Source organism: Zea mays, chromosome 6 (assembly GCF_902167145.1).
Source record: "Zea mays cultivar B73 chromosome 6, Zm-B73-REFERENCE-NAM-5.0, whole genome shotgun sequence".
NCBI lineage: Eukaryota > Viridiplantae > Streptophyta > Magnoliopsida > Poales > Poaceae > Zea > Zea mays.
The window spans coordinates 157,734,754-157,757,688 of NC_050101.1; the positions used below are offsets into that span (position 1 = coordinate 157,734,754).

Here is a 22,935-nt window from a genome sequence, read left to right on the forward strand (position 1 = left end):
CCACCTGCCCATTCGTCATGGGATGAGCTACGGCAGCCCAGTCCACACGGATGTGGTGGTCGTCGCAGAAGTCCAGGAACTTTTTTCCGGTGAACTGCGTGCCATTGTCGGTGATGATTGAATTTGAGACCCCGAAGCGATGGATGATGTTGGTGAAGAACACCATCGCCTGCTCGGACCTGATGCTGTTTAGGGGTCGGACCTCGATCCACTTGGAGAATTTATCGATAGCGACCAGCAGGTGCGTGAAGCCCCCGGGTGCCTTCTGCAAGGGACCGACGAGGTCTAGACCCCACACAGCAAATGGCCAGGTGATGGGTATCGTCTGCAAGGCCTGAGCGGGCAGATGCATCTGCTTTGCGTAGAATTGACACCCCCGACAGGAGCGCACAATCCTAGTGGAATCGGCCATCGCGGTTGGCCAGTAGAAACCTTGTCGGAAGGCATTCCCCACGAGGGCTCGAGGCGCTGCATGGTGGCCGCAAGCCCCCGAGTGTATTTCTTGCAACAGCTCTTGTCCATGGGCGATAGATATGCATCGTTGGAGGATGCCCGAGGGGCTGCGGTGATAGAGCTCTTTTTCATCATTCAGCAAGACGAATGACTTGGCGCGCCGAGCCATCCACCGAGCTTTGGTCTTGTCGATGGGAAGCTCTCCTCGGAGGAGATATTCCAGGTACGGGGTCTGCCAGTTCGGATCTGGCGTGACCCCATTTTGTTCCTCCTCGACGGGCAAGGCCTCTTCCTCGATGGCCGAGGGTGCCTGGGTTCCGCCGAGGGTACCTCAGGCTCGACCGAGGGTACCTCGGGCTGGGCCGAGGCTTCCTCAGGCTCGGGCGCGTCGTCGATCTTGACGGATGGTTGATGTAGGTCTCTGGAGAAGACGTCTGGGGGAACCGACGTTCGCCCCGAGGCTATTTTCGCCAGCTCGTCCGCAGTCTCGTTGTACCATCGAGCGATGTGGTTGAGCTCCAGCCCGTAGAACTTGTTTTCCAGGCGCCAGACTTCGTCGCAGTAGGCTTCCATCCTCCGGTCACGGCAGTGGGAGTTCTTCATGACTTGGTCAATGACAAGCTGCGAGTCGCCTCGAGCGTCGAGGCGTCAGACCCCTAGCTCGATGGCGACGCGTAGCCCGTTAACCAGTGCCTCGTACTCGGCCATGTTGTTTGATGCCAGAAAATGGAGGCGAATGACGTAGCGGAGATGCTTTTCGAGGGGTGAAACGAAGAGCAGGCCAGCGCCTGCTCCTATTTTCATGAGTGACCCATCGAAGTACATGGTCTAGAGCTCGGGCTAGATTAGAGTTGTTGGTAACTGGGTGTCTGTCCACTCAGCCAGGAAGTTTGCCAAGACCTGGGATTTTATGGCCTTCCGAGGAGCGAATGATAGCGTTTCGCCCATAAGCCCCACCGCCCACTTTGCTATCCTACCCGAGGCCTCACGGCACTGGATGATCTCCCCCAGGGGGAAGGATGACACCGCAGTCACCGGATGAGACTCGAAGTAGTGTCGCAACTTTCGCCGTGTCAGAATCACTGCGTAGAGCAGCTTCTGGATCTGTGGGTAGCGAGCTTTGGTCTCGGAGAGCACTTCGCTGATGAAGTAGATTGGCCTCTGGACGGGCAGTGCATGCCCTTCTTCTCGTCTCTCGACTACGATCGCAGCGCTGACCACCTGAGTAGTCGCGGCTAAGTAGATCAAGAGGGCTTCTCCTGCAGCGGGAGGCACCAAGATGGGTGTGTTCGTAAGGAGCGCCTTAAGGTTTCCGAGGGCTTCCTCGGCCTCGGGGGTCCAAGTGAAGCACTCGGTCTTCCTTAAGAGGCGATACAGAGGCAAGCCTTTCTCGCTAATGCGTGAGATGAAGCGGCTCAGAGCCGCAAGGCATCCCATGACCCTCTGTACTCCTTTCAAATCTTTTATCGGTCCCATGTTGGTGATGGCCGCGATTTTCTCTGGGTTGGCCTCGATGCCCCGCTCGGAGACGATGAATCCAAGGAGCATGCCTCGGGGGACTCTGAAGACACACTTCTCGGGATTGAGTTTCACGCCTTTCGCTCTCAGACACTTGAATGTCGTTTCAAGGTCAGAGAGGAGGTCGGAGGCTCTCTTCGTCTTGACAACGATGTCGTCGACGTAAGCCTCGACCGTTCTGCCGATGTGTTCTCCGAACACGTGGTTCATGCACCTCTGGTAAGTGGCGCCTGCATTCCCATGCCAAAAGGTGTGATGAAAGAAGTCGCGAGCTGGTCGGACTCTTTCATCTTGATTTGGTGATTGCCTGAGTAGGCATCGAGGAATGACAGGGTTTCGCACCCAGCAGTGGAGTCCACGATTTGATCAATGCGAGGTAGAGGGCAGGGAACTTTCGGACATGCTTTGTTTAGACCAGTGTAGTCTACACACATCCTCAATTTCCCATCCTTCTTCCTTACAAGAACAGGGTTAGCTAACCATTCGGGATGGAATACCTCTTTGATAAACCCTGCCGCGAGTAGCTTGTGGATCTCCTCGCCTATGGCCCTGCGCTTTTCTTCGTCAAAACGGCACAGGGTTTGCTTCACGGGTCGGGCTCCAGCTCTGATGTCCAGTGAGTGCTCGGCGACATCCCTCGCTATGCCGGGCATGTCCGAGGGACTCCACGCAAAGACTTCGGCGTTTGCGCGGAGAAAGTCGACGAGCACTGCTTCCTATTTGGGGTCAAGCTCGGAGCCGATCCAAACTTGCTTGCTAGCGTCGTTGCTGGGGTCGAGAGAGACGGACTTGACCGCCTCAACTGGTTCGAAGTTGCCGGCGTGCCGCTTTGCGTCGGGCGACTCCTGGGAGAGGCGTTCTAGGTCGGCGATGAGGGCCTCGGACTCGGCGAGAGCCTCAACGTACTCCACGCACTCCACGTCGCATTCGTACGTGTGGCGGTACGTGGATCCGACGGTGATGATCCCATTCGGGCCCGACATCTTGAGCTTGAGGTAGGTGTAGTTGGGGATGGCCATGAACTTGGCGTAGCATGGTCTTCCCAACACCGCGTGGTAGGTCCCTCGGAACCCGACGACCTCAAAGGTGAGAGCTTCTTTTCGGAAGTTAGAGGGAGTTCCGAAGCAGACGGGTAAGTCGATCCGTCCGAGGGGTAGGATTCGCTTCCCGGGCGCAATCTTGTGGAAGGGTGCCGCGCCGGCCCGGACTTCAGACCGATCAACCCCTAAGAGTTCCAGGGTCTCGGCGTAGATGATGTTAAGGCTGCCACCTCCGTCCATGAGGACCTTGGAGAGCCTAACGTTGCCGAAGATCGGATCGACGACGAGCGGGTACCTTCCCGGGCTTGGCACGAAGTCGGGGTGGTCGCCTCAGTCGAAGGTGATAGGCTTGTCGAACCAGTCTAGGTAGACTGGCGCCGCCACCTTCACCAAGTAGACTTCCCGGCGCTCCTGCTTGCGATGCCGAGCCAAGGTGTTCGCCGCCTGCCCGCCGTAGATCATGAAGCAGTTATGGACTTCCGGGAATCCCTCTTCCTTGCCGCCCTCCTCCTTGTCGTTGTCATGGCCCTTGCCATCCTCCATCGGGGGCCCGGTCTTATGGAAGTAGCGTCGGAGCATGACACATTCTTCGAGGGTGTGCTTGACGGGCCCCTGGTGATAGGGGCATGACTCTTTGAGCATCTTATCGAATGCGACGGCCCCTCCAGGAGGTTTTCGAGGGTTCCTGTGCTCGGCCGCAGCGAAGAGATTTGCGTCTGCGGCGTCGCGCTTCGCTCGCGACTTGTTTTTAGCCTTCTTCTTCGTGCCCCGCTGGGCGGACGCCTCAGGGGCGTCTGTCTTCAGCTCCCTCTGAGGCTGCTTGTCCTTTCAGAAGATGGCTTCGACTGCCTCCTGACCCGAGGCGAACTTGGTGGTGACGTCCATCAGTTTGCTCGCACGGGTGGGAGTCTTGCGCCCCAGTTTGCTCACCAGGTCTCGGCAAGTGGTGCCGGCAAGGAAAGCCCCGATGACATCCGAGTCGGTAACGTTGGGCAGCTCGGTGCGCTGCTTTGAAAACCGCCGGATGTACTCTCGGAGGGACTCCCCTGGCTGCTGGCGGCAGCTTCGGAGGTCCCACGAGTTCCCAGGGCGCACGTACGTGCCTTGGAAGTTTCCCGCGAAAGCTTTGACCAGATCGTCCCAACCGGAGATCTGCGCAGGAGGCAGATGCTCCAGCTAGGCTCGGGCCGCGTCGGAGAGGAAAAGGGGTAGATTACGGATGATGAGGTTGTCATCATCCGCCCCTCCCAACTGGCATGCGAGTCGGTAGTCTGCGAGCCACAGCTCCGGCCTCGTCTCCCCCGAGTACTTGGTGATAGTAGTCGGGGCTCGGAAACAGGCAGGGAACGACGCTCGTCGTATGGCCCGGCTGAAGACTCGCGGACCGGGTGGTTCAGGCGAAGGACTGCGATCCTCCTCACTGTTGCAGCGTCCCCCACGCCTAGGATGGTAGCCTCGGCGCACCTTCTCATCGAGGCAGGCTCGATGGTCGAGATGGTGGTGCCCGTTGCCGAGGCGTTCCCGGGCGGCGGGCGCCTCGTCCCGCGTACGCTCGGGATGGACCGAGGCTTCCCGAATGCGCCGGGAGGACACCACGTGATGCTCCGAGAGGTCAGCTCGCCTGCGGGAGGCGGAGCTCTCGGCTCGTCGAACCGCGACGCCTTCTAGGAGATTCTTGAGTTCGCCCTGGATACACCGTCCCTCGGTGGTGGATGGCTCCAGCATGGCTCGAAGCAGCATCGCCGCTGCAGCTAGGTCCTAGCCGGACCCGCTGACGGCCGGGGGCAGCGCTGCCTTGGCATTGTCGACAATGCGGCGCCGGATGTCTTGGGCCTAATGACAGGCTTCTCCGGCGAGTGTTCGGCCTGCCCACTCCTGTTCGATGTTCTGTCGGAGCTGTACAAGCCGGCCTGCTTCCCCGTCGACCCGGGCCTGCATCTCACGGATTTGCTCGAGTTGTATGTCCTGACCCCCGCAGGGACTGGGACCACAGCTAGCTCCCGCGAGATGTCAATGCGAGATGCGGGCCCAGGGGGATCGTCAACCTCTGGCATACCGAGGTGGTTGCCTTCGTTGTGATCTCCCAGATCGACGTGGAAACATTCGCGACTTGGGCCGTAACCCTCGTCGTCAAGGTCATGGCCATCGTTAGAACAACCGGAGAGGCAGTGGTCACATGCGGACATGAAGTCCCGCATGGCACCGAGGTCATTGAGGGCAGAGAAATCCCAACCGGAGTCGGGGTCGTCCTCTTCCTTAGAACCCGCCGGTCCGAAGGTTGAGACGGCTGTCAGTCGGTCCTAGGTCGACCACATGTGGTACCCCGGAAGGTTTGGATACGCCTTTACGAAGGCGCTCACCATAGCGGGGTCGCTAGGTGGATCGAAGCTGAACCGAAAAGGTACGGGATGGAAAACGGACGGTGCCTCTTGGTCGTTGGACGGTGGTGAAGTCGCGTCGAGGGCGGAGCACACCGTCATCTCAGGTACGAGGGTAACGCCCAGCAGGTCCTTTGCGAGGGTGCTGGCGTCATCAGTCCACTTGGGGCTGACTCGTCGTGGGGAAGTGACACCCGCCATCGCCTCAGGTGCGAGGACAATGTCCGACATGTCCCCCGGGGGAGTGCCGGCGTCGCCGACTCGCTCTGGTGCGACAGCCGATAAGGTGCCACCTCCTGCGTGGCCATGGTTGCCTCGTCTCCACCTCCTCTGTCGAGGAGGGTGGCGGGGACGACCGGAGTGCTCCTCTTCTGCCGCGGGGAGATGCTGTCGTAGAGCTCGCTGCCGCCGGGCGAGTTGGAGACCGTCGTTGTCGTCACGCCGCGGGGGGAGGAGTACCATGTCGTAGCTGCCGTCGAGGGACATGAACTCGAGACTCTCGAAGCGGAGCACCGTCCCGGGCTGGAGAGGTTGCTGAAGACTCCCCATCTGGATCTCAACGGGAAGGTGTTCGTTAACACGCAGCAGGCCCCTACCTGGCGCGCCAACTGTCGGCGTCTCGGACCCGGGGCGTTGTCACACCCGGTTTTTAGAAGGCAAACCGAATGCGAACCATGTACGTGCCAGGATCAGTTATTCACGTACACAGCAGTTACATAATATGGACATCATCACACAGTGCTCAAAATAGTATTAATAAGGGAAATAGTCGATTACATCATACGTCTGAGACGTCCATATAGTTCTTACAATAAATCAAAGTGCGGAAAAGAAACGTAGATAACGCGGCCTTCACAGGCAGCCGACTGGGGGTTGCCGCTAACCCACACCTAGAACTCGTCGTAATCTTGGAACTCCTGGAAGTCTCCTTCCACGGCTTCATCTTCGCCTGAGCAGTGGTTGCAATGCTGACAACCTGGGGGGGGGGGTTTGGTGTGTAGAGCAAGGGTGAGTACACATCAACATACTCAGCAAGTATCATGTTTGGCTGTAGTGGACTAGCTTTATGTGGGGATAAGTCAAGCAGTTGCTTTTAGTTGGTCAGATTATTATTTACTAGTAGAAAGCCAAGTTTTAGCATTAACCCAAGTTATTAACCCAATGTATCCTTTCCAAACGGAAAGAATACCACTTACCAATACCATAATCATAACCAGAACCATCAATCTCATAACCACCTGTACCACAATGTCTCTGATCAAGTACCACTAATCACTGGAGCTCCCTTGGCCGCTCATAACCGCGAGCACGGCTGATATATCAGTTTCATAACACTCTGCAGAGGTTGTGCACTTTACCCACAAGCCGTGATTCCCTCTCTAGCCCGGGCTTGCAAGACCCTTATTCACTCCCGAGGTGAATGGCCAGGGATTCACTACGAAGCCTTTACAAAGATTCCCCGGGGCTGTAGCCACCCGTTAGGTTTCCTAAATGCACCGCACTCCTCCCCAAGGGGCGAACCCAAACTTGGCAGAGCGAGCCGCATACACCGAGCCCCATTGACGGCACGACGGCTAAGTGAACTACACCCCGGATCCTCTAATTATTCAGCTAAGGGCACCCCATTCCACCCTCATGGTTGCACTGTTTTCCCGGGCGGTCATCCATAGAACAGGTCCTTACGGAGAGGCACTCGAGAAACCGCTCGAGCCCCCTTGAAAACCACAAGTATAATCATAAAGAAGAACGGGAAAACAGCGTATCATAGATAATCACATCATGTTCATTGATTAGAGTTGAGCAATAGCATCAGACTAAGTAGTAATAATCCGACCCAAATAGGTAAACAAGGACATGGATAACAAAAGCTAGTCAATCCTTAGGTATAAAGGTGTAATGCGGGAGGTGAATTAAAGAATGAATAGGACATAGATAGGTCAAAGGACACTTGCCTCCACCAACCGACTGCTGCTCAGGGGCTTCTCCTGCGAATTCCTCGGGCTCTTCGACCGGATCGTTCTCTATGCGAGCGCAAACATACATACATACATCCACATATTTAATACAAAAGAACAGTACACCATACAAGATAACAAATAAAGCGAATATGCATCAAGTATGACATTCGATAACGCATTTGTTATGGTTAGAAAGAAACGGGAAAGGTCTCGCAGGGGGTTAAATCTTATGCACTAATGACACAATTGGTTTTTAACAAAATAATTCTGTTATATATTTATATATGCTGATGGAAACATAATCACTTTTAGTTGATCAACATTGCACAGGGTAAACAATTAACTACGTGAATCAATAACATAACGGAATTTTAAATTAAACTTCCTATTTTCCCATAGCATGAACAGTGATTAGCCTACTTAAAATACAGTAATTATGATCACAGAAAGTAAATAAAATAAAATAAAAAAAAATAAAAAAAACAGAGGGGGGGGGGCGGTTGAACCGGCCCTAGGGGCGGTTGAACCGGCCCGGGGGCAGGCGGCCGAGCTGGGGCGGCCGAGCGCGGGGGGGGGGGGGGGGGGGGGGGCGGCCGAGCTGGGGCGGGGGCGGCTGAGCCGGGGCCGAGGCCGGCTGAACCGGCCCGGGACAGGGGGGGCGCGACCAGGGGCCAGGGCGGGCGGCGGGCGCGGCCAGGGGGCCGAGCGGGCGGCGGACGCGGCCAGGGGGCCGAGCGGGCGGCGGGCGCGGCCAGGGAGCCGAGCGGGCGGGGCTGGGGGCGGCCGGGCGGCGCGGTCGGGCGGCCGGGCGCGGCCAAGGGCCAGCGGCCAAGGGGAGAAGGAGGGGAGGGGGAAGGAGAGAGGAGGGAGAAGGGGGAGGGGAGGGGGCTCACCGGCGAGGGGGGGGTGGCCGACGGCGAGGGCGCGCAGCCGGGGTCGGGGCAGCGGCGGCGGCTAGGGCAGGGAGGTGGGTGGGGGCGGCGGCTTGGGTGGGGAGGGAGAGAGGGAGAGAATGAGGGAGAGGGAGAGGGGATTTGGGGAAAAAGAGGGGGGGGTGGGGGCGGCTGGGCCTGCTTTGGGCCCAAGAGGGGGGGGGGCGCAGGGGCTTGGGCCGGCCGGGGTCGGCCCACGGCGCGGGAGAGAGAGAAAAAGAGGAGAGAAAAAGAGAGGGAGAAAAAAAGAAAGAAAAGATCTTCTCCACATTTTCGAAATCCGATCTTTCTACACGAATGCAATTGCGCTTTCAAAGCAATCAAAAGAAATGCAGGGTTCGGCATGGTGCATCAAACAACATAAGGTATTTAGGGTTTTTCTTACACGGGAAATCCAAACCGAATCCCGCTAAGCTTTGGAAAAGGTCAAGGTTTAGCGAGGGGAAAAAGAAAAAGAAAAGGTAACGCCCGAATTTTGGCGAGTAAAGAAAAGAAAAAAATCAACTGCAAAATTCGGGGCGTTACAAACCTATCCCCCTTAAAAGAATCTCGCCCTCGAGATTCAGGGTTGGCTAGCAAAGAGCTCAGGGTACTTAGCCATCAGATCATCTTCACGCTCCCAGGTTGCTTCTTCCTCAGAGTGGTGACTCCATCTGACTTTGCACATTCTGACGGTCTTCCTTCGGGTGACTCTATCTGCAACCTCAAGGATCTGAGCTGGCTTCTCAACATAGGTCAAGTCCTCCTGGACTTCCAGACCTTCCACTGGCAACTGCTCTTCCGGCACACGCAAGCACTTCTTCAACTGAGACACATGAAAGACATTATGCACAGCAGACAAATTCTCTGGCAAACTGAGCTGATAAGCCACTTCTCCTCGTCTTGCAAGAATCTGATACGGACCAATGTAGCGGGGTGCTAGCTTGCCTTTCACTCCGAATCTTCTGACTCCTCTAATCGGTGACACTTTCAGATAGACGAAGTCTCCGACTTCGAAACTCAGCTCTCTTCTTCTTGTGTCTGCATAGCTTCGCTGCCTCGATTGCGCTATCTTCAGATTCTCTCGGACCATCTTGATGTTCTCTTCGGCTTCAAGCAAAATATCTGGCCCAAACACCTGCTTCTCTCCAGGCTGATCCCATTGCAACGGAGTTCTGCAACTCCTTCCATACAGCGCTTGAAATGGTGACATCTTCAAACTGGCCTGATAACTGTTGTTATAGGAAAACTCCGCATAAGGCAATCTCTTGTCCCATCCGGACTGATCTTGCAACGCACAGGCTCTTAACATGTCTTCGAGAATTTGATTGGTTCTTTCGGTCTGGCCATCTGTCTGCGGGTGATAAGCTGAACTGAAATTCAGATGCGTGCCCAAGGCTTCATGCAACTGCTGCCAGAAATGAGAGGTGAACTGCGTTCCTCTGTCTGACACTATCTTCTTTGGCACACCATGAAGACAAACGATCCGAGACATATACAATTCTGCCAATACTGCACTGTTGTAGTTGGTCTTGACAGGTATGAAGTGGGCTGACTTGGTCAAGCGATCCACTACTACCCAAATGGAATCGTAGCCGGCTCGAGTGCGAGGCAATCCGACTATGAAATCCATACCAATTTCATCCCATTTCCACTGAGGGATCCGCAACGGTTGCAACAATCCAGCAGGTCTCTGGTGTTCTGCCTTAATTCTTCGACAACTATCGCACATAGCCACATGCTCTGCGATTTCTCTTTTCATTCCGTACCACCAGAATTTCTTCTTCAGATCCTGATACATCTTCTCACTGCCAGGGTGAATCGAATAAGCTGTCTCATGAGCTTCCTTAAGAATCAACTCCCGAATAGACTGGACATTGGGAACACACAAGCGATCTTTGAACCATATCACGCCTTCTGCATCTTCTCGAAAATCTTTGCCTTTGCCTTCTAGAATCAGTCGCCGGATCTCACTGATTTTCTCATCATTCTTCTGCGCTTCTTTGATCTCGCGCTCCAAGGTAGGCTCCAACTCAACTGTGACTCCTCGCGAATTGTTCAGAAATCCGAGACTCAACCTGTCAAACTCTTTGGCCAACTCATAAGGCATCGGACGAGCGACCATCAGATTGACTTGACTCTTTCTGCTCAGAGCATCTGCCACTACGTTTGCTTTGCCTGGATGGTAATGAATCTCCAACTCATAGTCTTTAATCAACTCTAACCATCTTCGTTGCCTCATGTTCAATTCTGACTGAGTGAATATGTACTTCAGACTCTTGTGGTCTGTGTAAACATCGCATTTCTGTCCATACAGATAGTGCCTCCATGTCTTCAGTGCGTGAACCACTGCTGCCAACTCTAGATCATGGATTGGGTAGTTCTTCTCATGAACCTTCAGCTGTCGGGACGAGTAAGCCACAACTCTTCCCTCTTGCATCAACACACATCCCAAACCTGTGTAACCAGCATCGCAATACACCGAGAAGGGCTTGTGCACATCAGGCAAGACTAGGACAGGCGCTGTTGTCAACTTCTCTTTCAGCGCTTCAAAGGCCTCTTGGCATTTCTGGGTCCACTTGAACTCAACCTTGTTGCCTAGCAACGCTGTCATTGGCTTCGCAATCTTCGAAAACCTTTTAATGAATCGCCGATAATATCCGGCCATTCCAATGAAGCTCTTGATTCCTCTAGCATCTGTTGGCGCTTTCCAGTTTAGAATGTCTGCCACTTTCTTCGGATCCACAGCCAATCCTTCTTTGTTGATTATGTGACCCAAGAACAGGACTTCACTGATCCAGAACTCACACTTGCTCAACTTTGCATACAACTGGTGCTCTCGCAATCTCTGCAATACCATCCTCAAATGATCTGCATGCTCTTCTTCACTTTGAGAATAAACCAAAATGTCATCAATGAATACCACCACAAACTTATCAAGGTAATCCATGAATACACTGTTCATCAAGTTCATAAAGAACGCTGGTGCATTGGTCAAACCAAAAGACATCACTGTGAACTCATATAAACCATACTTGGTAATGAATGCCGTCTTCGGAATGTCCGAAGGTCGGATCCTGAGCTGATGATAACCTGACCTCAGATCGATCTTGGAGAACACACTGGCTCCTCTCAACTGGTCGAACAGATCTTCTATTCTGGGCAAAGGATACTTGTTCTTGATCGTGACTTCATTCAAAGCTCGATAATCAATACACATCCTCTTGGTGCCATCTTTCTTCTCCACAAACAAGACAGGGGCGGCCCAAGGCGAGGTGCTTGGCCGGATGTAACCTTTCTCTGACAGCTCATCAATTTGCTTCTTAAGCTCAACCAACTCTGGTCCAGATATTCTGTAAGCTCTCTTGAAGATAGGGGCGGTTCCAGGAAGAAGCTCTATAGCAAATTCAACTTTCCGCTCTGGTGGCATACCCGGTAAATCCTTTGGAAACACATCTGGGAATTCAGACACAACCTTGATACTCTCAATTGGATCTGCTCCACTGCTATCGACAGCCATCTGATAACAACCTCCTTTCTTCGGCTCAGGCGGGACTAACTCGGTCACCACTTCCTCTCCTAGTGGGGACACTAACTTGATTGTCCTTTTATCACAACTGATAACTGCCTGATACTTATCTAGCCAATTCATCCCTAGGATGACATCTATTCCCTGAGTACCCATTACTATAAGGTTGGCGGGAAACGCTATCCCCCTTATTTCCACACTTACATTTAAACAAATGCTATCAGCTCGAATTCTACCACCGGCTGAGTCAATTTGAATGGGGGTTAACATGGTAGTAGTTGGAAGATTATGTGCTTCTACCCATGATGCAGTAATGAAAGAATGTGTTGCTCCAGTATCAAATAACACTTCTGCAATATGGGAATCGACTGGGAACATACCTACTGTCATGTCGGGGGTCTCCTGAACTGCTTCAGCCTCCAAGTGATTCAATCTTCCATGATTATAGCGCGGCTGAGAGCGATTGCCTGCTCCAGGCTGAGGCACATTCTGCTTCGCTGGGGCATTGGGGCCTGACTGCTGCTGGGCTGCCTTCTTCGGACATTGCATCACCCAATGGCCTTGCTCTCCACAGTGGAAACATGCCCTGTTTCCAACCTGAGCTGGTGCTGCCTGACTGTTCTGCTGATTTGCTGGGGCAGGAAGACGAGGTGCTTGCTGATTCTGCTTCTGAAATTGACCTCCTGACTGATTGCTCTGACGGTTCTGGTACTGATTCTGAGGATACTGCCTTTGGAACTGCTGATACTGCTGACGCTGCTGATGCTGCTGAGGTGGACGCTGGTTCTGCCTGAACTGCTGAGGTTGATTGCCTGAAAAACGAGGGCGGCTGCTGCTTCCAGGCTGGGGTCCACTGATCTTGCGCTTACGATCTTCCATCTCCTTGCGCTTCCTTTCTGTCATGATTGCTCTGTCAATCAGGTGCTGGAATGTCGGGAAGGTGTGATTCATCAGCTGATACTGCAGAGGGTCAACCAAGCCTCTCAGGAAACGGTACTGTCGCTTGGCGTCGGTGTTGACATCTTCAGGAGCATAGCGAGACAACTGCAGAAACCTGTCCCGATACTCACTGACAGACGATGACCCTTGCTTAAGGGCCAGGAACTCCTCCTTCTTCACTGTCATCAGACCTGCAGGCACATGGTACTGACGAAAGCTACATCTGAATTCTTCCCAGGTGATGGTGTCGGGGTTGGCATGGGTGGCGAGGTAAGACTCCCACCATGACTGGGCTGCTCCTCTCAACAGACGGGGACCATACAGAACTTTCTCCCTGTCATCGCACTAAGCGGTATGCAACTCCCGCTCCACAGTGCGCAGCCAATCTTCAGCATCCATGGGGTCAGAAGAGTGAGCGAACGTTGGTGGATGACCTCTCATGAATTCAGCACGCTTATCTCTAGGCATCTGAGGCATCTGAGGCTGGGGTGGAGCCTGCTGCTGTTGCTGCTGCTGCTGCTGCTGAATGGCGGCCAGAGTCTGACCGATGGCTTGAACTGCCTGAGTCTGCATCAGAAACATCTGCTCAATCGACATCGGGGGCGGGGGCGGCAGGTGCTGCTGCTGGGGCACCTCATCCTGCGGAGCGGCTCGCTCCTGCTGAGCACGCCTTCCTCCTCTACGCCTGTTCTCTGACATCTGCAGAACGCAACCACACATCAGAACTGATCTGGCAAAGCTTGCAGCATAAGAAAAGAGTAGAGAATTCTCCAACAGCACTGAACAGATGAGCATCTTCACTGATTCTCCAACACAGACCACACAGCTTCTCAGATAAAGAGGAAGGGAGAATAATGGGTTTCCCAACTATATAACTAACTTTATTGACATAGTATGTAAACCAAAATGCAGGGGATACCCACACTCTGGTGACAATCATTACAAAGATCCAAACCAAACATAGTTCATCATGACAAACATAAATGCACAGGATATAGCAAACTACCCTGTCTAACTAAAACTAACTAAGACCGAGACTAACGCTAAGACTGAAGCTTCCATGTATATATTTATTTCGTATTAATTACAAGATCCAACTCTAACGATCTATGGTTCTAGATTTATCTTGGTCTTGCAGGCGGGATTGCCATAAGACTGGTGTCCACGCTGAGGTGAGCGGTACGGGTGCTGAGTCCCAACGGGAGCGGGGGAACCACCGTCCAGATAACGACGTTCCGCGCGCTCAGCCCGCAGCAGGGCGATCTCAGCACGAGCCCTACTCAGCTCGTCTAGTGCATGGTCCAGCTCCGTGTTTAGCACGGCGGCTAGGTTGACTGTGCTGCTCAACCTAGGATTGCCCTCACCGACAGGTGAGACAATCACGCCTCCTGTGCTGCCAGATGAACGGCGGGGGTAATACTTCAGGTCAAGACCGTCAGCTGCCCCACCGAAAACCGAGCAGTAGTGCGAAAGCGCACGCCGTGCAGCATCTTGCATGGCTGCCTCAGCTGAGTCCCGCTCAGAGATAGAATAGTGCTCTGAACAGGCCTCTGCACCCTGGAGACTGTCCTCCGGGCAGCGCACCAAGCAAGTCGCCTCCCAGCGGTCCGGGTAGACCCCGCGACTATGCTGGTAGACCACACAGCGATACTCGACGGACCAAGTATGCCGGTCAAATGCCCGACGTAGCAGGGTGTCGAGCGCATCGTGGAAGTGACACCCGCGAGCAGCGTCGCGAGTGATGGGTCGAGCAACCCATCCTTCCGGCTCAGGGTTAGCAGAGAAGTCGGTGTCGTGGCTCGAGCTGTCGTCGCCATCTCCGTCGTCTGGGTCTCCTCCAGCAGCTACTCCAGAAGCTGGGGCGCCCAGTGGTGGTGCAGGGGGCGGCTCCAGAGGAAGCACAGGGGAGCAGCTCCTCACAGACTCTATCTCCTGGTGGAGCGAGAGGGAAGAGCTCCGCTGCTCCTGTCGTCGACGTTCCTGCTCCTCACGCAGGCGGTGGTGTAGTCTCTCCAAGTGGCTGGACTGTCCGGCCACGGGACGGCGAAGCGGACGCTCAGCAAGGCGGGAGGGTAAGAAGGGGATGACTGACTTTCGTGCAGTGTGTCTAAGTCGAGCCATCTACAAAAGACATCGCAAGCAAAAGGGTGAGAACAGAATTAATATGACCAGCAAATAATGAATCATAAGTAAATGAAGGATTGGAATAAAACATGATTTTCAGCAAGGTATAGTATATAGTAGAACATAGGTTTGGTCGGTAGGACCAACTTTTGAAGAGATATCAAAGTCAAGGTAGGGACAGAGGTCTATAGTCCTTAGAACGACCATTCTACTCTAGGTTAGCGGTCCTACAGTCAGCACGGCTTTGATACCACTTATGTCACACCCGGTTTTTAGAAGGCAAACCGAATGCGAACCATGTACGTGCCAGGATCAGTTATTCACGTACACAGCAGTTACATAATATGGACATCATCACACAGTGCTCAAAATAGTATTAATAAGGGAAATAGTCGATTACATCATACGTCTGAGACGTCCATATAGTTCTTACAATAAATCAAAGTGCGGAAAAGAAACATAGATAACGCGGCCTTCACAGGCAGCCGACTGGGGGTTGCCGCTAACCCACACCTAGAACTCGTCGTAATCTTGGAACTCCTGGAAGTCTCCTTCCACGGCTTCATCTTCGCCTGAGCAGTGGTTGCAATGCTGACAACCTGGGGGGGGGGGTTTGGTGTGTAGAGCAAGGGTGAGTACACATCAACATACTCAGCAAGTATCCTGTTTGGCTGTAGTGGACTAGCTTTATGTGGGGATAAGTCAAGCAGTTGCTTTTAGTTGGTCAGATTATTATTTACTAGTAGAAAGCCAAGTTTTAGCATTAACCCAAGTTATTAACCCAATGTATCCTTTCCAAACGGAAAGAATACCACTTACCAATACCATAATCATAACCAGAACCATCAATCTCATAACCACCTGTACCACAATGTCTCTGATCAAGTACCACTAATCACTGGAGCTCCCTTGGCCGCTCATAACCGCGAGCACGGCTGATATATCAGTTTCATAACACTCTGCAGAGGTTGTGCACTTTACCCACAAGCCGTGATTCCCTCTCTAGCCCGGGCTTGCAAGACCCTTATTCACTCCCGAGGTGAATGGCCAGGGATTCACTACGAAGCCTTTACAAAGATTCCCCGGGGCTGTAGCCACCCGTTAGGTTTCCTAAATGCACCGCACTCCTCCCCAAGGGGCGAACCCAAACTTGGCAGAGCGAGCCGCATACACCGAGCCCCATTGACGGCACGACGGCTAAGTGAACTACACCCCGGATCCTCTAATTATTCAGCTAAGGGCACCCCATTCCACCCTCATGGTTGCACTGTTTTCCCGGGCGGTCATCCATAGAACAGGTCCTTACGGAGAGGCACTCGAGAAACCGCTCGAGCCCCCTTGAAAACCACAAGTATAATCATAAAGAAGAACGGGAAAACAGCGTATCATAGATAATCACATCATGTTCATTGATTAGAGTTGAGCAATAGCATCAGACTAAGTAGTAATAATCCGACCCAAATAGGTAAACAAGGACATGGATAACAAAAGCTAGTCAATCCTTAGGTATAAAGGTGTAATGCGGGAGGTGAATTAAAGAATGAATAGGACATAGATAGGTCAAAGGACACTTGCCTCCACCAACCGACTGCTGCTCAGGGGCTTCTCCTGCGAATTCCTCGGGCTCTTCGACCGGATCGTTCTCTATGCGAGCGCAAACATACATACATACATCCACATATTTAATACAAAAGAACAGTACACCATACAAGATAACAAATAAAGCGAATATGCATCAAGTATGACATTCGATAACGCATTTGTTATGGTTAGAAAGAAACGGGAAAGGTCTCGCAGGGGGTTAAATCTTATGCACTAATGACACAATTGGTTTTTAACAAAATAATTCTGTTATATATTTATATATGCTGATGGAAACATAATCACTTTTAGTTGATCAACATTGCACAGGGTAAACAATTAACTACGTGAATCAATAACATAACGGAATTTTAAATTAAACTTCCTATTTTCCCATAGCATGAACAGTGATTAGCCTACTTAAAATACAGTAATTATGATCACAGAAAGTAAATAAAATAAAATAAAAAAAAAATAAAAAAAACAGAGGGGGGGCGGTTGAACCGGCCCTAGGGGCGGTTGAACCGGCCCGGGGGCAGGCGGCCGAGCTGGGGCGGCCGAGCGCGGGGGGGGGGGGCGGCCGAGCTGGGGCGGGGGCGGCTGAGCCGGGGCCGAGGCCGGCTGAACCGGCCCGGGACAGGGGGGGCGCGACCAGGGGCCAGGGCGGGCGGCGGGCGCGGCCAGGGGGCCGAGCGGGCGGCGGACGCGGCCAGGGGGCCGAGCGGGCGGCGGGCGCGGCCAGGGAGCCGAGCGGGCGGGGCTGGGGGCGGCCGGGCGGCGCGGTCGGGCGGCCGGGCGCGGCCAAGGGCCAGCGGCCAAGGGGAGAAGGAGGGGAGGGGGAAGGAGAGAGGAGGGAGAAGGGGGAGGGGAGGGGGCTCACCGGCGAGGGGGGGGTGGCCGACGGCGAGGGCGCGCAGCCGGGGTCGGGGCAGCGGCGGCGGCTAGGGCAGGGAGGTGGGTGGGGGCGGCGGCTTGGGTGGGGAGGGAGAGAGGGAGAGAATGAGGGAGAGGGAGAGGGGATTTGGGGAAAAAGAGGGGGGGGGTGGGGGCGGCTGGGCCTGCTTTGGGCCCAAGAGGGGGGGGGGGGCGCAGGGGCTTGGGCCGGCCGGGGTCGGCCCACGGCGCGGGAGAGAGAGAAAAAGAGGAGAGAAAAAGAGAGGGAGAAAAAAAGAAAGAAAAGATCTTCTCCACATTTTCGAAATCCGATCTTTCTACACGAATGCAATTGCGCTTTCAAAGCAATCAAAAGAAATGCAGGGTTCGGCATGGTGCATCAAACAACATAAGGTATTTAGGGTTTTTCTTACACGGGAAATCCAAACCGAATCCCGCTAAGCTTTGGAAAAGGTCAAGGTTTAGCGAGGGGAAAAAGAAAAAGAAAAGGTAACGCCCGAATTTTGGCGAGTAAAGAAAAGAAAAAAATCAACTGCAAAATTCGGGGCGTTACAGGCGTCCCTGGATCGACGAGTGAATTGTCGCTGCGTGTCCCTGCCCAGATGGGTTGGCGTGGGATGGAACACAAGAGGTGGGACAAGCCTTTTATTATTCTGCACCAGGGGTGCCGCTCGCAGTAGGGGTTACAAGCGCGTCGCGTGAGAGAGAGAGGGCACAGAGCTCGTCCGCCGCTTCCCTCGCGCGAACCCCCCTCAGGGTGGCCCTGGATCTCCCTTTTATAGAGGCAAGGAGAGAGTCCAGACATACAACGGGGGGCGTAGCTATGCGCTAACGTGTCCGGCAGTGGAGTGCCTAAGCCTTGTGTACATGCCAATGTGGCCGTCGGGGGAGAGCTTGGGCCCTGTACATGTGATGGCGTGGCCGCCGTAGGAGCGCCTGAGTCCTGTAGGAGCACAGCTGGCAGCGCGGCGAGGATCCTGCTGACGTCTCCTTGCTGTCGTAAGGGGCTGAGAGCCACCGGCGTCATGGTGCACACGGGGCACCATCATTACCCGTCGCCGGGGTAAGCCAGATGGGACGCCGGTCTTGTTCCTTGTAGCCTGAGCAGGCTAGGAATAGGGAAATGATGCATCCCCTATTAGCGCGGTCAGTCCGAGCCTAGGGTCGATCGAGGCGGAGACTTCTCTTGAGGCCGAGGCCGGGGTCGGGCGAGGACGCGAATCCTCCCAAGACCGGGGTCGAGGCCGAGTCCGGGGGTCGGGCGAGGCGGAGACCTCCTCCCGAGGCCGAAGCCTGAAATCGGGCGAGGCGGAGACCTGTTGCGCCCGAGGCTGAACTTGGTGGTTGATCGTGACTTGTTGTCAGTCGTTGCCGAGGTGGCTGACACGGCAGTCGGAGCGGAGCGAGCGGCGCTGTTTTCCTGTCATATCGGACAGTAAAGAAGAGGGGCGAAGTGACTGCGGTCACTTCGGCCTGGCCGACTGAGGCGCGTGTGTCAGGATACGGCGTCAGCCATCCCTGCATTTAATGCGCCTGCGAAGCGGTCGGTTGGTGAGGCGGTCTGGCCAAGGTTGCTTCACAACGAAGCCTGCCCGAGCCGGGCCTCGAGAGAGCCGAGGGGGCGCCCGCTGCCTGAGGAGGTCCTCGGGCGAGGCGTGAACTCGTCTGGGACTACTGTTCCAACCCGAGGCTGGGCTCGGGTGAGATCGTGTCCCTTGGGTAGACGAAGTCTTGGCTTGAACCGCACCCGTCAGTTGGTCTTAGGGTGTTTACCAGCCATGATTAGGAGCGTTGGGGGTAACCCTAATTATGGTACCCGACACTATTGTTCTTTTCATCCCCACTAGTGTGCACAATAGAAGGATCAACTAGTAGTGCTCAATAATTGCAATCCTCTCTAAATCAATTGACCATTTCTTGAACATATTACATCTACAATACAAACAAACCAAGCAAGGTAATAATGAAATTTGATATAATAAATATGAAGTGTAGACAACTCACTAGACGAATTGTGCATGATTCAATGCACAACTGCTCTTGGTTTGTAGAGTGGTCTGTGATGTCTAACAACATGGATCTCAATGTCTCTCAACGCTACTCCAGTGGCACCTACCTGTAGAGACAAGTTATTACCAGAGTCATCTATGATATAATACAACTTATCATTCGTTTAGCTTTTCGAATATGTTTGTCAATGCCATAAGTGTGCTTCAGATCCTTGTCTTGATTTTTGTCTATGCTTCTTAGACAAATCCTAGAACTCTTTCGAAGCCCAGAGTTTGCAAAGAGCATCGTAAGCCTCCTTACAAATTCACCATCCACATAACTATCACCTGCATGCATATATTTGTTCACAACTATATCAATATTATGTTGGGAGTGTAAGCCAAAATATCTAAAAATGTTTTAACTTATGGTATTGCTCCTAAGCCAAATAAATGGATGAAGATCCCTATTTTATGTGCATTGGTTGCCTTAGAATATCCTTAAAATACATATTTTTTTTGCATGTATATGGGCATAGGCTACTAAGTACTTGACAACCTTTCATGTATTCTTGTGAAACATTGTATGCACATGGGGCGCATAGTTTCCTTCCACTAGGTAAATGAAAACATCGTTTCAAAAAGAAATACGTGACAAGAAAAATATATGCATTATACTTTAAAAAACTTAATCGCTCCTAGTGTGGCATAGTTAACCACGAACCAAACAACCCCTAGTTCTTTAATTCAAGTGACTAGCCTTAATTAAAGTATGACGTAGTTAGCCGCAAACCAAATAAACCCTTAGTTCTTCCTTTTTTCTAGCAGCTGCCACAGCCCAATACTCCACTTTCCACTATCATGTTAACGACTATAGATGGCAATGACCCTGATTCCCCATGGAGAATTCTTCCATTAGAGATGGTTTGGTGATAAGTGAATTGAAGAGTATCCATGGGAGAGGAAATCCCTTTGGTTCCCCTCCAATTCTCTTATCAACAAATCAATCCTTAGGGGATGGAGATAGAAAAAATTCTTCCCCATGAGAATATAAATGGAGAAAAATTCTTCCCCGACGGATAAACGACGAGTAAACAAGGATAGGACGAGAAAGCATCTCTCATCTCCGTTTCTCGCAGGGACACGTTAAACTTACATATAATGTTGTTTTTTATAATAGTTAATGATAAAAATAAATATTTATCTTGTCAAAAGATCGCTCATCATACAAATATAAATGTGTTTATTTTGATGGTTTCTTATATCTACAAACAATTTCCTCCGCTGAGTGTTCATAAAGATTCTCGCGGAGAGGGATGTGCAGCTATTTTCCGACGGAAATTCCTTTGCCATCACTAGTAACGACACAGATGAAAACTGTGTTGATTTATCTTTTCCTCTGTGAATTAAGGTTCTTGGACCGGGCAGCGATTGTGACGCCGGGTGACATCTCCGCTTCCGGGCAGCCGGACCTGTGGCGTTTGTCAACGGTGCACCGCGTGGAGGAGCTCAAGTCCATTGTCCGCATGCTGCCCATCTGGTCAGCAGGGATCATGCTGGCCACCGCTGGCTCGCACAACGGCACCTTCACCATCTTGCAGGCGCGCACCATGGACCGGCACATCACCCGGCACTTCGAGATACCACCAGCGACCATGTCGATCTTCGGGACCGCGGCCATGCTCGTCAGCCTGGCTCTCTACGACCGCGCGTTCGTGCCGCTGGCACGCCGCGTCACGGGCCTGCAGTCCGGGATCACCTACTTCCAGCGCATGGGCATCGGGCTCGCCATCTCCATCCTCGGCGTCGCCTCCGCCGCTCTCGTAGAGACCAAGCGCCGCGATGCCGCGGCCGACAATGGATTCCTGGACAATCCGGACGCCGTCGTCCCGATCAGCGTGTTCTGGCTTGTGCCGCAGTTCGCCATCCATGGCGTCGCCAGCGCCTTCTCGTCGGTGGGGCACATGGAGTTCCTGTACGACCAGGCGCCCGAGAGCATGCGCAGTACTGCCGCTGCGCTCTTCTGGCTCGCCAGCTCCATCGGCCACTACCTCGGCACGGTGCTGGTCACGGTGGTGCAGCGCACCACCCGCGGTCGTGGCGACTGGCTCCAGGACAACATCAACCGTGGAAGGATCGACAACTACTACTGGCTCGTCACCTGCCTCATGGTGCTCGACCTTGGCTACTACATCGTCTGCTTCCATTTCTACACCATGAAGCCACTAGAGATGGCAGACGAACAAGATGATCATGACGAAGAGTGTGAGCTCTCCACTGTCCCGAAAAACGGCATCGGTGCCGGTGTGGTGTAACGTTGATTTGCGGGTAATTAATTAGGATGGACGTTAGATGTTAATATATGGGTTAGATACTACTACATGGTTAATACCACCCTCCGCATTACGACACAAAATTCGGTGCAACGGATAGGGATTATTGATACCTGTAACCTGTTCACACTTAAAATTGTCCAATATTAGTCCTCAAAGTTTGGGTTGTGCCCAATGGGCCGGCCCGAGCACGGATCGAGAAAAAAGGCACAAGGCCTGACCTAGCACGAACGATTTATTCGCGGGCTAGCACGGCACGAATCGCGGGCTGGACCGTACTCTAACTTTCGGTCTGTCGTGCTACATGGCCTGGCCCGCCGTCGTGGGCCGTACTCGTGCCGGCTCGGAACGGTAATAGGCACGAGATTACGGTTTTTAGGCTTTAGGGTGCACGCGCACGCGGTCTATCGATCATCGGGTCACGCTACACCAAAATTATACACTTCCTACGGTTTTTTAACTTCCTACAACTTTTATAACAAACTGTAGGAAATAAATAACTTCCGAGAGGCAACTGGTAGGTCTAGGAAATAAGCATAACTTTCTACGGTATTTTATAAAAGTTGTCGGAAGTTAAAAAAACCGTAGGAAGTTAGCTAACTTCCTACGACCTCCTCTAGGAAGTTAGGTTTCAGCTGTTGACCAGTCAAACGAAAAGCTTACTTCCTACGACTGGCTCTAGGAAGTTAGCTGCCCAGCTAACTTCCTACGGCCTCCTCTAGGAAGTTAGGTTTCAGCTGTTGACCAGTCAAACGAAAAGCTAACTTCCTACGGCCGGCTCTAGAAAGTTAGCCGCACACCTAACTTCCTACTGCCTCCTCTAGGAAGTTAGATTTCAACTTTTGACCAGTCAAACGAAAAGCTAACTTCCTACGATCGGCTCTAGGAAGTTACTTAACTTCCTAGAGTAAATGTACAAACTCTAGGAAGTTACGTAACTTACTACGGCTTTACTCTAGGAAGTTATTTTTTTATTTTAAACCGCAAATCAACCTTATCTTCTCCTCCACGAAACAACCTTATCTTCTCCTCACTTTCCTTTCTCGCTTCTGTTCCTTGCGATCACCGCCCAGGAGCCAGAAGACGCGCAGGGTCATGCGCTGAGGTGCGCCTAGGCCAAGCTCTGCCCCATCCCCTCACCTACCGAGCTCCGCGCCTCCGCCCAGGACCCGAGTCTGAGCCCCTCCTTGCATCTATTTTGCCCTATCGCCCAGGTGGAGCACCACCTCTGCCTACGCCCTACGCTGCCCCAAGACTACCTCTCCGGCGGTGGCAACGTTGGTGCTGCG

The 22,935-nt window shown here is 53.0% G+C and overlaps 1 protein-coding gene across 1 annotated transcript in view; it reads left to right on the forward strand.

Moving 5' to 3' along the window:
* Positions 1–21,758, forward strand: part of LOC103630353 (protein NRT1/ PTR FAMILY 3.1) — a 53,167-nt gene extending 31,409 nt beyond the window's left edge. Inside the window, exon 3 of the mRNA XM_008651416.3 lies at positions 20,725–21,758. Coding sequence (XP_008649638.1) covers positions 20,725–21,628 — 904 coding nt within the window. The 3' untranslated portion in view covers positions 21,629–21,758. The remainder of the gene's footprint in view (positions 1–20,724) is intronic.
* Positions 21,759–22,935: the final 1,177 nt, after the last annotated feature.